Source organism: Oncorhynchus mykiss, chromosome 22 (genome assembly GCF_013265735.2).
Source record: "Oncorhynchus mykiss isolate Arlee chromosome 22, USDA_OmykA_1.1, whole genome shotgun sequence".
Lineage (NCBI taxonomy): Eukaryota > Metazoa > Chordata > Actinopteri > Salmoniformes > Salmonidae > Oncorhynchus > Oncorhynchus mykiss.
The window spans coordinates 29,102,113-29,115,717 of NC_048586.1; the positions used below are offsets into that span (position 1 = coordinate 29,102,113).

At 42.7% G+C, this 13,605-nt stretch overlaps 1 protein-coding gene across 1 annotated transcript in view; it reads left to right on the plus strand.

Annotated features, from left to right (window-relative positions):
* LOC110501702 (LIM and senescent cell antigen-like-containing domain protein 1) overlaps window positions 1-13,605 on the plus strand; it is a 65,641-nt gene continuing 52,036 nt past the window's right edge. Inside the window, exon 1 of the mRNA XM_036959055.1 lies at window positions 1-672. Coding sequence (XP_036814950.1) covers window positions 635-672 — 38 coding nt within the window. The 5' untranslated portion in view covers window positions 1-634. The remainder of the gene's footprint in view (window positions 673-13,605) is intronic.

Sequence of the window (13,605 nt, forward strand, 5' to 3'; positions counted from 1 at the left end):
TAAAGTTTACATTCTTATGGTTAAATCTCGTTTTAATTTGAACTAATGTTAATACATCAAATGGTCTACAGTAGACTACAACATTTTCGAGCAGCGCCCTACTGCGCCCAGTTATTTTCTCCAATAGCATGTAAGAAGTAGGCTATACGACTTAGAGCTCACATTTATGTGTAATAGTTTTGCAAATATTACACATTTTTCACTGTGGGAAATCGGTGCTGCTCGGGTAGATTTCCGCAAACATCCGTCCATGTTTAGCGAGGAAATATGTTGGAAATGCACAGCACAATATAATAATAACATTTAGCTAGTGCATGAGGTTTAAAGTTGAAGTTTTATATTTAACCTGCTGTCCATAGATGCAGCTGGTATTTACAGTAAATACTAGTCTACTGTAGGCTATCGTGGTCCTACATGAATCAGAAGCTTAGAGGGCGGGTCTAGTCCGATTAAATTACATTTTAACGCAGTAGCCAGACACAGCGACAAAGAAATAGGCGAGGCTCATTCGCCATTACTAAGAAAGTATCGCCTGTAAACAATAGCCTATACAAAAAAAAAATACATCCACTCCAGCCCCAAACATCTGGAAAGAAAGTGCCGTTGGAGACGAAATACCCCTGCAGCCAAGAAGATGTTGGGGGTGGCCGAAGAAATGACCAATGGCAACGGGTGAGTACCGAAAAGAAAACACGTGTTATGATCGGCCAAATTTGCTTCTTAAAAGTGTTGGTAGTCTGTGTGTTGACTCAGGACAAACAAAGCTGCAGCCTGTTGCATTCAATGATCATGCACAGCGCTGTCTGTCTGCGGGGTGTAGTTGTGCACAGATGAGTTGATGCGGTGCTTAACTATCATCTATCCATACTTGATTTACATTAGACCAGTCAGGGTATGATCACTACTGCAACAATCTAACAATCACTTTAACAATCACCTACTTGAGTTATATTGTATTAGGCTACTGAACAGCTGGGGCAGTGATGATCACTCTGGTTAGGCCTATTCACAATGAGATATGAGCAAAAGTTGTCTTTGTTTGCTGCTCTGCAGTGCTGCTGAGATTTAAAGCCTGAATTAGACTGTACAGTTGTAGGCCTACTTTACAGGTTTTGACCTACTTGATGCAAACTTGGTGAAAGTACAGCCTGGGACCATCTGAAACCTTGTTGTGGTCACTACGGGACAACAGTGCTATACCGTCTGTGTTCGTGATTCCTTACGAAACCCAGACAAAAAAAAGACCATGTGTACAAAACATTAGGGGCACCTGCTCTTTCCATGACATATGCAGACAAGGTGAATCTAGGTGAAATGCCACTTTCAAAACAACTGGGAACTCTGAAAAATACAAGGTCAAATCATGACAACAGTGATCTTCAGGTCGGAAAGTCAGAGTTCTAGAAAGAGGCCAGAGTTCCCAAGTTGGAATTCCAAATTGGATGACTGATCAAATGGATTTTTCCTAGTCTGAGCTTGTTTTTTTTTTCAGAGTTCCCAGTTGTTTTGCACACACTCTAGTCGGGAGTCAGATATTTTCAAGTTCGGAGATCCGAGCTCCCAGTTGCTTTGAACTCGGCAAAAGCCATGATCCCTTATCGATGTCACCTGTTAAATCCACTTCAATCAGTGTAGATGAAGGGAGACAGGTTAAACATTAAATAAGGATTTTTAAGCCTTGAGATAGTTGAGACATTGATTGTGTATATGTGACATTCAGAGGGTGAAAGGGAAAGACAAAATAATTAAGTGCCTTTGAACGGGGTGTGGTAGTAGGTGCCAGGGGCTCCCGTTTGAGTGTGTCAAGAACTGCAATGCTGCTGGGTTTTTCATGCTCAACAGTTTCCCCATGTGTATCAAAAATGGTCCGCCACCCAAAGGACATCCAGCCAACTTGAAGCTACTGTGGGGAAGCATTAGAGTCAACGTGGGTCAGCATCCCTGTGGAATGTTTGACACTTTGTGGAGTCCATGCCCTGATGAATTGAGGCTGTTCTGAAGGCAAAAGGGGTGCAACTCAATATTAGGAAGGTGTTCCTAATGTTTTGTACACTCAGTGTATATTTTACTTTTGTATCTAAAAGCATACCTCGACAAAAATGCTAACCTCCCCTGTTATTGTAAGGGTGGGAGATTTTTTTTTATTTTTTTTTTAACCTTTATTTAACCAGGCAAGTCAGTTAAGAACAAATTCTTATTTTCAATGACGGCCTGGGAACAGTGGGTTAACTGCCTGTTCAGGGGCAGAACGACAGATTTGTACCTTGTCAGCTCGGGGGTTTGAACTCGCAACCTTCCGGTTACTAGTCCAACGCTCTAACCACTAGGCTACCCTGCCGCCCCATTAGCATGTCTTGTGAGTATGATATTTGTGCGTCTGTAACTTTCTCACTCAACATTATTCACAATTCATTCAGGACTATCCGTAATCATGGTAGCATCCACATGAATGTAGAAGTGTTTAGAAACATATTCTATTCTTATTTACAATAAAAGGGTCTCCAACATGACACAATCCATTATTTACCATTCATTTCTATTGGGCACAAAATAATCAGAAACACAACCAAAACAAACCACAAATGCATCCAACAAGTTTGTAGGGTCACGGGCTTGATGTCATCAGTGTGTGCTAAGAATATGGGACTAAATACGAAGTGTTTGACTACTTTAATACACATAGTGAATTTGTCCAAAAACTTTTGGTCCCCTAAAACTATGTACAAAAAGTGTTGTGATTTCGAAACTGTTCACCCGATATGGATGAAAATACCCTCGAATGTTCTCATTTCCAAACCAAAGTGCTGCTGTACAGAGCCAAAACAAAAATGTCCTGGTTAACATTTTTGTTGTTTTGGCTCTGTACCCCAGCACTTTGGGCATGCTAACCTCTCACCATTACAATAACTGGGGTTAGCATTTTTGGTGAGGTATGATATTATGCTTTTAGATACAAATGTAAAATATACATGTTCCAATATTCTTGGCGCTCACTGTATAAATTGTATCTAAAATGTTATATTTTCAATAAATAAATGTAAAACAATAATTGAAATCAAAATACTTGTATAACAGAGCAAGGGGTAAAGCTTCATATGACACCAATGTTTGCTTTGTTGCACCAAACCCACCACTGGTGTACATGGCCAAAGAGGTCCGTTTTCATGTCATCTGACCAAATCACCGGTTCCAATCCATATGCTTATGCCGTTTAGCCAACTCCAGGTGTTTACTTTTGTTGGATGACTTGAAAATAGAGCTCTGGCCTCGCACACCAGTGGTGGGTTTGGCGTTTAAATGAGAATGCATAAGCAGAAAAGAACCCCATACCTACTGTAAAATATGGTGGTGGATCTTTGATGTTATGGGGTTATTTTGCATCCACTGGTCCTGGGGCCCTTGTTAAGGTCAACGGCATCATCAACTTTACACAGTACCAGAACATTTTAGTCATTAACCTGGTTGCCTCTGCCAGGAGGCTGAAACTTGTCCGTAAGTGGATCTTCCAGCAAGACAATAACCCCAAGCACACATCAATATCCACAAAGAAATGGTTAATTGTCCACAAAATCAACAACTCTGTCTCTGGGCTTGAAACCCATTGAAAGCTATAGTTTGAATTGAAGAGGGCAGTTCATAAGCACAGATTATCATAACATAAGGCGAGACCCAGATACAGACACAGGAGGCAGATGTTTGGCAGATGTTTGGTGTGTTACAATATGTATTAATCCAATAGGGTAAGAGAATGGTCGTGGACAGGCAAAATGGTCAAAACCAGTTCAGAGTCCAAAAGGTACCGAAGGGCAGGCAGAATCAAGGTCAGGGCAGGCAGGATGTTCAGGCAGGCAGGAAAGTAGTCCAGAGTCAGACAGGGGTCAAAACCAGGAGGACTAGCAAAAAGAGAATAGCAAAAGGAGAATGGGAAACCACGCTGGTTGACTTGACTAACATGCAAGACGAACTGGCACAGAGAGACAGGAAACACAGGGATAAATACACTGGGGAAAATAAGCGACACCTGGAGGGGGTGGAGACAATCACAGGAACAGGTGAAACAGATCAGGGCGTGACACAGATGAAGGACATCAAGGATCTGGAAGGATTCTGTATGGAGCAATGGTCTAAGATCCCTCCCAATATGTTCTTAAAAATCAAATCAAATCAAATGTATTTATATAGCCCTTCGTACATCAGCTGATATCTCAAAGTGCTGTACAGAAACCCAGCCTAAAACCCCAAACAGCAAGCAATGCAGGTGTAGAAGCACGGTGGCTAGGAAAAACTCCCTAGAAAGGCCAAAACCTAGGAAGAAACCTAGAGAGGAACCAGGCTATGTGGGGTGGCCAGTCCTCTTCTGGCTGTGCCGGGTGGAGATTATAACAGAACATGGCCAAGATGTTCAAATGTTCATAAATGACCAGCATGGTCCAATAATAATAAGGCAGAACAGTTGAAACTGGAGCAGCAGCACGGCCAGGTGGACTGGGGACAGCAAGGAGTCATCATGTCAGGTAGTCCTGAGGCATGGTCCTAGGGCTCAGGTCCTCCGAGAGAGAGAAAGAAAGAGAGAAAGAGAGAATTAGAGAGAGCACACTTAAATTCACACAGGACACCGAATAGGACAGGAGAAGTACTCCAGATATAACAAACTGACCCTAGCCCCCCGACACATAAACTACTGCAGCATAAATACTGGAGGCTGAGACAGGAGGGGTCAGGAGACACTGTGGCCCCATCCGAGGACACCCCCGGACAGGGCCAAACAGGAAGGATATAACCCCACCCACTTTGCCAAAGCACAGCCCCCACACCACTAGAGGGATATCGTCAACCACCAACTTACCATCCTGAGACAAGGCCGAGTATAGCCCACAAAGATCTCCGCCACGGCACAACCCAAGGGGGGGGCGCCAACCCAGACAGGATGATCACATCAGTGACTCAACCCACTCAGGTGACACACCCCTCCCAGCCCCAGTAAGCCAGTGACTCAGCCCCTGTAATAGGGTTTGAGGCAGAGAATCCCAGTGGAAAGAGGGGAACCGGCCAGGCAGAGACAGCAAGGGCGGTTCGTTGCTCCAGAGCCTTTCCGTTCACCTTCCCACTCCTGGGCCAGACTACACTCAATCATATGACCCACTGAAGAGATGAGTCTTCAGTAAAGACTTAAAGGTTGAGACCGAGTTTGCGTCTCTGACATGGGTAGGCAGACCGTTCCATAAAAATGGAGCTCTATAGGAGAAAGCCCTGCCTCCAGCTGTTTGCTTAGAAATTCTAGGAACAATTAGGAGGCCTGCGTCTTGTGAGTATGTACGGCAGGACCAAATCAGAGAGATAGGTAGGAGCAAGCCCATGTAATGCTTTGTAGGTTAGCAGTAAAACCTTGAAATCAGCCCTTGCTTTGACAGGAAGCCAGTGTAGAGAGGCTAGCACTGGAGTAATATGATCAAATTTTTTGGTTCTAGTCAGGATTCTAGCAGCCGTATTTAGCACTAACGGAAGTTTATTTAGTGCTTTATCCGGGTAGCCGGAAAGTAGAGCATTGCAGTAGTCTAACCTAGAAGTGACAAAAGCATGGATTAATTTTTCTGCATCATTTTTGGACAGAACATTTCTGATTTTTGCAATGTTACGTAGATGGAAAAAAGCTGTCCTTGAAATGGTCTTGATATGTTCTTCAAAAGAGAGATCAGGGTCCAGAGTAACGCCGAGGTCCTTCACAGTTTTATTTGAGACGACTGTACAACCATTAAGATTAATTGTCAGATTCAACAGAAGATCTCTTTGTTTCTTGGGACCTAGAACAAGCATCTCTGTTTTGTCCGTGTTTAAAAGTAGAAAGTTTGCAGCCATTCACTTCCTTATGTCTGAAACACATGCTTCTAGCGAGGGCAATTTTGGGGCTTCACCATGTTTCATTGAAATGTACAGCTGTGTATCATCCGCATAGCAGTGAAAGTTAACATTATGTTTTCGAATGACATCCCCAAGAGGTAAAATATATAGTGAAAACAATAGTGGTCCTAAAACGGAACCTTGAGGAACACCGAAATTTACAGTTGATTTGTCAGAGGACAAACCATTCACAGAGACAAACTGATATCTTTCCGACAGATAAGATCTAAACCAGGCCAGAACTTGTCCGTGTAGACCAATTTGGGTTTCCAATCTCTCCAAAAGAATGTGGTGATCGATGGTATCAAAAGCAGCACTAAGGTTTAGGAGCACGAGGACAGATGCAGAGCCTCGGTCTGATGCCATTAAAAGGTAATTTACCACCTTCACAAGTGCAGTCTCAGTGCTATGATGGGGTCTAAAACCAGACTGAAGCATTTCGTATACATTGTTTGTCTTCAGGAAGGCAGTGAGTTGCTGCGCAACAGCCTTTTCTAAAATTTTTGAGAGGAATGGAAGATTCGATATAGGCCGATCGTTTTTTATATTTTCTGGGTCAAGGTTTGGCTTTTTCAAGAGAGGCTTTATTACTGCCACTTTTAGTGAGTTTGGTACACATCTGGTGGATAGAGAGACGTTTATTATGTTCAACATAGGAGGGCCAAGCACAGGAAGCGGCTCTTTCAGTAGTTTAGTTGGAATAGGGTCCAGTATGCAGCTTGAAGGTTTAGAGGCCATGATTATTTTCATCATTGTGTCAAGAGATATAGTACTAAAACACTTGAGCATCTCTCTTGATCCTAGATCCTGGCAGAGTTGTGCAGACTCTTGCTTTCTAATAATCATGATATTTTCCTCAAAGAAGTTCATGAATTTATCACTGCTAAAGTGAAAGCCATCCTCTCTTGGGGAATGCTGCTTTTTAGTTAGCTTTGCGACAGTATCAACTCATTAATAAACATTTTAGAAAAATACTCAGTGCTGTTAAGGCACCGATAGAGAGGGCAGCTGTGCTTCTAGCCCCTAGGCAACTTTGCAGTATTTCGTTTTTTTATGTGTTATTACTTACATTATTAGCCCAGGAATTTTTTTGTGTTATTACATACAGCTGGGAAGAACTTTTGGACAGCAGAGTGGCAGTAACTCACCAGCATTACCAGCATTACGATCAATAATACGATTTTCCTGAATCGGATCCTTTGTTCGTACCCCCAATTGAATTGATTCCAGAAGCTGATCCAAAACAACGCCGGCGGAGAAGAGGTAGTTGGAGCGCAGACCACCCACCGCTTCCGAGTATATTACTGGCTAATGTTCAGTCTTTGGATAATAAAGTTGACAAGCTCATGGCGATGATTTCCTTCCGGAGAGACATCCGGGATTGTAACATACGGTGTTTCACGGAAACATGGCTCTCTCTGTATGTATTGTCTGAGTCCGTACAGCCAGTTGGGTTCTCAATTTATTGCGCAGACGAATAAATACCTCCCCAGGAAGAATGGCGGGGGTGTATGTTTCATGATTAACTACTCATGGTGTGATTGTGATAACATACAGGAACTCAAGTTATTTTGTTCACCCAACCTAGAATACCTCACAATCAAATGCTAATCATATTACGTCCCAAGAGAATTCTCTTCGGTTATAGTCACAGACGATATTATTACCCCTCAAGCCAATACCACGACGCTCAAAGAACTTCACTGGACTTTATCCAAACTGGAAACAACATATCCCGAGGCCGCATTTATTGTAATTGGAGATTTTAACAAAGCAAATTGAGGAAAATGCTACTGAAGTTCTATCAACATATCGACTATAGTACTGCCGCTGCTAAAACACTCGACCACTGCTACTCCAACTTCCGGGATGCCTACAAGGTCCTCCCCCGCCCTCCCTTCGGAAAATCTGATCATGACTCCATTTTGCTCTTCCCTTCCTATAGGCAGAAACTCAAACAGGAAGTATCTGTGCTAAGGACTATTCAACGCTGGTCTGACCAATCTGAATCCACGCTTCAAGATTGTTTTGATCACGTGAACTGTGTTATGTTCCGGGTAGCCTCAGAGAGTAACATTGATGAATACACTGATACGGTGACTGAGTTTATCAGGAAGTATATAGGATGTTGTACCCACTGTGTCTATTAAAACCTACCCTAACCAGAAATGTGGATAGATGGCAGCATTCACACAAAACTGAAAGCATCAACCATGGCATTTAACCATGGCAAGGTCATTGGGAATATGGTTAAATACAAACAGTGTAGTTATTCCCTCCGTAAGGCAATCAAACAGGCAAAAGATCAGTATAGACACAAAGTGGAGTCGCAATTCAACAGCTCAGACACGAGACGTATGTAGCAGGGTTTACAGACAATTATGGACTACAAAAGGAAAACCAGCCATGTCGCAGACACCGACGTCTTGCTCCGGACAAGCTAAACTCCTTCGCCCGCTTTGAGGATAACACAGTGCCACCGACGTGGCCCGCTACCAAGGACCTGTGGACTCTCCTTCTCCATGACCGACATGAGTAAGACATTCAAGCATGATAACCCTCGCAAGGCTTCCTGCCCAGACGGCATCCCTAGCCACGTCCTTAGAGCATGCACAGACCAGCTGGCTGCAGTGTTTACGCACATATTCAATCTGTCCCTATCCCAGTCTGTTGTCCACACATGCTTCAAATTGGCCACCATTGTTCCTGTACCCAAAACAAAGGTATTTGAACTAAATGACCATCGCCCCTTAGCACTCACTTTTGTCATCATGAAGTGCTTTGAGAGACTAGTCAAGGATCATATCACCTCAACCTTACCTGACCCACTTTAATTTGCTTATCACCAATAGATCCACAGACGATGCAATCGCCATTGCACTGCACACTGCCCTATCCCATCTGGAGAACAGGAATACCTATGTAAGAATGCTGTTCATTGACTACAGCTCAGCCTTCAATACCATAGTACCCTCCAAGCTCATCATTAAGCTGGAGGTCCTGGTTCTGAACCCCGCCCTGTGCAACTGGGTTCTGGACTTCCTGACGGGCCGCCCCCAGGTGGTGAAGTACACCTCCTCTTCGCTGATCCTCAACACTGGGGCCCCACAAGAGTGCATTCTCAGCTGCCTCCTGTACTCCCTGTTCACCCATGACTGCATGGCCATGCACGCCTCCAACTCAATCATCATGTTTGCAGATGACACAACAGTAGTAGGCTTGATTATCAACAGTGACGAGACAGCCTGCAGGGAGGAGGTGAGGGCCCAGGGAGAGTGGTGCCAGGAAAATAACCTCTCTCTCAACGTCAACAAAACAAAGGAGCTGATCGTGGACTTCAGGAAACAGCAGAGGGAGCAGCCTCCCCCCTATCCACATCGACGGGACCGCAGTGGAGAAGGTGTAAATCTTCAAGTTCCTCGGCGTACACATCACTGACAAACTGAAATGGTCCACACAGACAGTGTGGTGAAGAAGGTGCAACAGCACCTCTTCAATCTCAGGGGACTTGGCCCCTAAAACCCTCACAAACTTTTACAGATGCTCAATTGAGAGCAACCTATCGGGCTGTATCACCACCTGATACGGCAACTGCACCTCCCGCAACTGCAGGGCTCTCCAGAGAGTAGTGCGGTCTGCCCAACGCATCACCGGGGGCAAACTACCTGCTCTCCAGGACACCTACAGCACCTGATATCACAGAAAGGCCAAAAAGACAACGAAGGACAACAACCACCCGAGCCACTGCCTGTTGACCCCTCTATCATCCAGAAGGCGAGGTCAGTACAGGTGCATCAAGATGGGACCGAAAGACTGAAAACAGCTTCTATCTCAAGTCCATCACACTGTTAAATAACCTTCACCATTTCCCTAGAGGCTGCTGCCCTATATACATAGACTTGAAATCACTGGCCACTTTAATGATGTTTGCATTTTTTACATTACTCGTCTCATATGTATATACTGTATTCTATTCTACTGTATCTTAGTCTATGCCGCTCTGACATTGCTCGTCCATATATTTATATATTCTTAATTCCATTCCTTCACTTAGATTTGTGTGTATTGTTAGATATTACTTGTTAGATATTACTGCACCTTTCCTCTTTTGCTCTCTGTTGCTCCTCTATTGTAATTCCTCAAGCTGACGACATCAGATTCCCATCAGACCAACTCCTTGAATGCCCTACTCCTTGAATGCCCTACTCCTTGAATGCCCTACTCCTTGAATGCCCTACTCCTTGAAGTTTGCAGTTGTGTCTGCAGTTGTGTTTTTTTTACCCTTTAGTGTTTGTACTTTACTGTATTTATGCTTAGGATATCGCTTTTCAACAGTAAAAGTAAAAAAACTCACTTGGATGTCTTTTATGCAATATGTTCCAAGGGGTTGTGGTGCAGGCCAATATGCCACTGCTAAGCCCTGTTCTTAGGCACAACGCAACCAATCCAGAGGTGCCTTATTACTATTATAAACTGATTACCAACGAAATTAGAACAGTAAATAAGTCATTTTGCTTAATACCCATGGTATATTGTCTGATATTCCACAGCTTTCAGCCAATCAGCATTCATGGCTCTAACTACCCAGTTTCTAATAACATACAGTACTGGCTAGGAGCTGCATATCCATACTGTTCAGGTCTGGCGCAGTGAATGTGATGACGCTATCTCTCCCCATCAGTCCTTAGTTGTTAGTCGTTACCGTAGTTCCATTCTACCCCCTGAGGCATGTTTCAGCAGATCCGCTTCCTGCCTGTTAATTACCCCCCCTGTGTGCGTGTGTGTGTTTGTGTATGTGTGTATGTGTGTGTTTGTGTATGTGTGTATGTGTGTATGTGTGTGTTTGTATGTGTGTATGTATGTGTGTGTGTTTGTGTGTGTATGTGTGTGTGTATGTGTGTGTTTGTGTATGTGTGTGTGTGTGTATGTGTGTGTGTTTGTGTATGTATGTGTGTGTGTTTGTGTGTGTATGTGTGTATGTGTGTGTATGTGTATGTGTGTATGTGTGTGTATGTGTATGTGTGTATGTGTATGTGTGTATGTGTATGTGTGTGTGTGTATGTGTGTGTATGTGTGTTTGTGTGTTTGTGTGTATGTGTGTATGTATGTGTGTTTGTGTGTGTATGTATGTGTGTGTGTGTGTATGTGTGTATGTGTGTGTGTGTGTGTGTGTGTGTGTATGTGTGTATGTGTATGTTTGTGTATGTGTATGTTTGTGTATGTGTGTGTATGAATGTGTGTATGTATGTGTGTATGTGTGTGTGTGTGTATGTGTGTATGTGTGTTTGTGTGTATGTGTGTATGTGTGGATGTGTGTATGTATGTGTGTATGTGTGTGTTTGTGTGTGTATGTATGTGTGTATGTGTGTATGTGTGTGTTTGTGTGTGTATGTATGTGTGTATGTGTGTATGTGTGTGTGTGTGTGTGTGTGTGTATGTGTGTGTTTGTGTGTATGTGTGTATGTGTGTGTATGTGTATGTGTGTATGTGTGTGTATGTGTATGTGTGTATGTGTGTATGTGTCTGATAAATTAGTCAAAAGTAAAAATGTCACACACACACACTTTGCTTGTATAACTTCCTTTCCTGAGTTGTTTACGGTTGGGGGAAAGGAGGGGGAATGGGGTTGATGGGTATAGGGAAAGAGAGAGGGGTCTTTGTCATGGCTGAGACGCAGAGAGAAGTTGTTTTGGCAATGCAAATATATCTTTCCCATGCCAATAAAGCTCTTTGAATTGAATTGAAAGGTCATGATGTGGAGAGCGGATGTCCTTCTAGTCTCCTGAGTCTCTCTCTGTCTACATCTCTCTCTCTCTGCTCCACTCCACCCTGAGCAGGAATGTGCTCAGTGGGAACATTGGACATCAGAGCTCTCTCTCTCTCTCTCTCTCTCTGCTCCACCCTGAGCAGGAATGAGCTCAGTGGGAACATTGGACATCAGAGCTACTGTCAGTCAGATAACTTCTGTAGCTGTCACACATTTACACATTTTTTAATACCTTGGTTTTTCTTCCTGTCCCCAGAGCAGAACGCCTTTGAAGAACCCCCTTTGGTTCCAGGTAAAACCCTTTTGTGTTCCTTATAGAACCCTTTCCACAGAGGGATCTACATTGAACCTAAAATAGTTCTACCTGGAACCAAAAAGGGTTCTCCTATGGGGACAGCCGCAGAACCCTTTTGGAACCCTTTTTTGAAAGAGTGTACCATCCCTCCCCTGATTGTAAACTAACGGACAACAATACTTCTATTGCTACTTACAGCTATTTTTGCTCACATGTACTGTGCATGTAGTTAAATAATTTCCTCTTCCTGCAAGTGCTGGATTTCCCCCCACAGTGGCCAATCCACCATTCATTCTGATCTCAACTCCAACCCTCCTGTGTCCACAGGTTAACCCATCTTTCCCAGTATAATTCCATTTAACAATTTCCTTTTGCAATACATCCCTGCATTTTACTGCAATGTCTTATAAGTGTCTTGAACCTCCCTATTTGTAAAATGTCTACCGATATTGCCCTAAAATAGAGTATAATGATGTTTCCCGTTGACTGATTGTGGTTCTTCAGATCCTCTAACAATACATAGGCTGGTCTATCTGAACCCTGATATTATGACATAACATCCATTCCTGGATGTTGAAATGAACGGATTTATGTGTCAATTGTTGTTTTGTATGTCAGTTCATAGACCCGATGCCACGGTATTGGTACATCAAAAACATGTTCCCAACTGACTTGAATTTCATACGGCATTGATGTCAATCCTTTTGACTTTAAGTGAAACTGATACATTTATTTATTTATATACTAATCATTTCAAGCCATGTATGATATTTAATGGGTGGCAGACAGACTAATTCTTTAATTTCTTCTTTAAGTGATTGTCACTGCCAATTTTGTGGCAGAGCCGCAATGAGTTGGTTATAATTGTGTTTAGTGCATACACCTCCATACACTGTTGTTAGTTGCTTTTGTGACATCATTTTACCGTCCTTGTTTACAATGTTCTTCATAAATATTATACCCTTCTTGTACATTTCTTCCAATATTTTTTTTCTCTCTCTCAGTACATTGGGATTTAGCCATATTATTGGCTGTAATATTAGATCTGCCTTTTTTTGGAGGAGGAAATTGAAATTGTATGACTCTGTATGACTTCCTTTAAAAAAGGGTGATACTTTCAACAGAGATCCCTTGTCAATCCACTGAAAATGTGAGGTTTTAATCTGCACAAAGGAAAAGAGCCCGCTTTTTAACATTGGATGGGCCTCTTAGAATCTTGCTAAAAAACAGTTTGGATTTAGATACAATTTCAGTACAATGGAGACTTTAAGAGAGAGGTTTAATGCCTTAATATTTAAGGCTCGTGTTCGTTTTATAAATATGGAGGTTTAACTTGCCTTTCCAAATAAAGTGAAATACTTTTTTTCACATGATTTGAAAAAGGATTCTCCTGGAGTCGGTAGGGCCATGAATCATATGTAAACTGCGATATAACTAGACAATTAATCAGGGAAATCTGTCTACTTTGCAAAGTTTTGCGAGATCGCTCAACTTTTCCACGATATGTACACCAAGCAGGGGCGCCGTATGGGGGGAAAAGTTAGGATGATTCTAAGGGCCTGTGACAGACAGGGCCCTAAAAAATTATTAGAACATTAGGTTATGAAAAATCTATATTAAATTATTAACCTATCATCATTGTTAT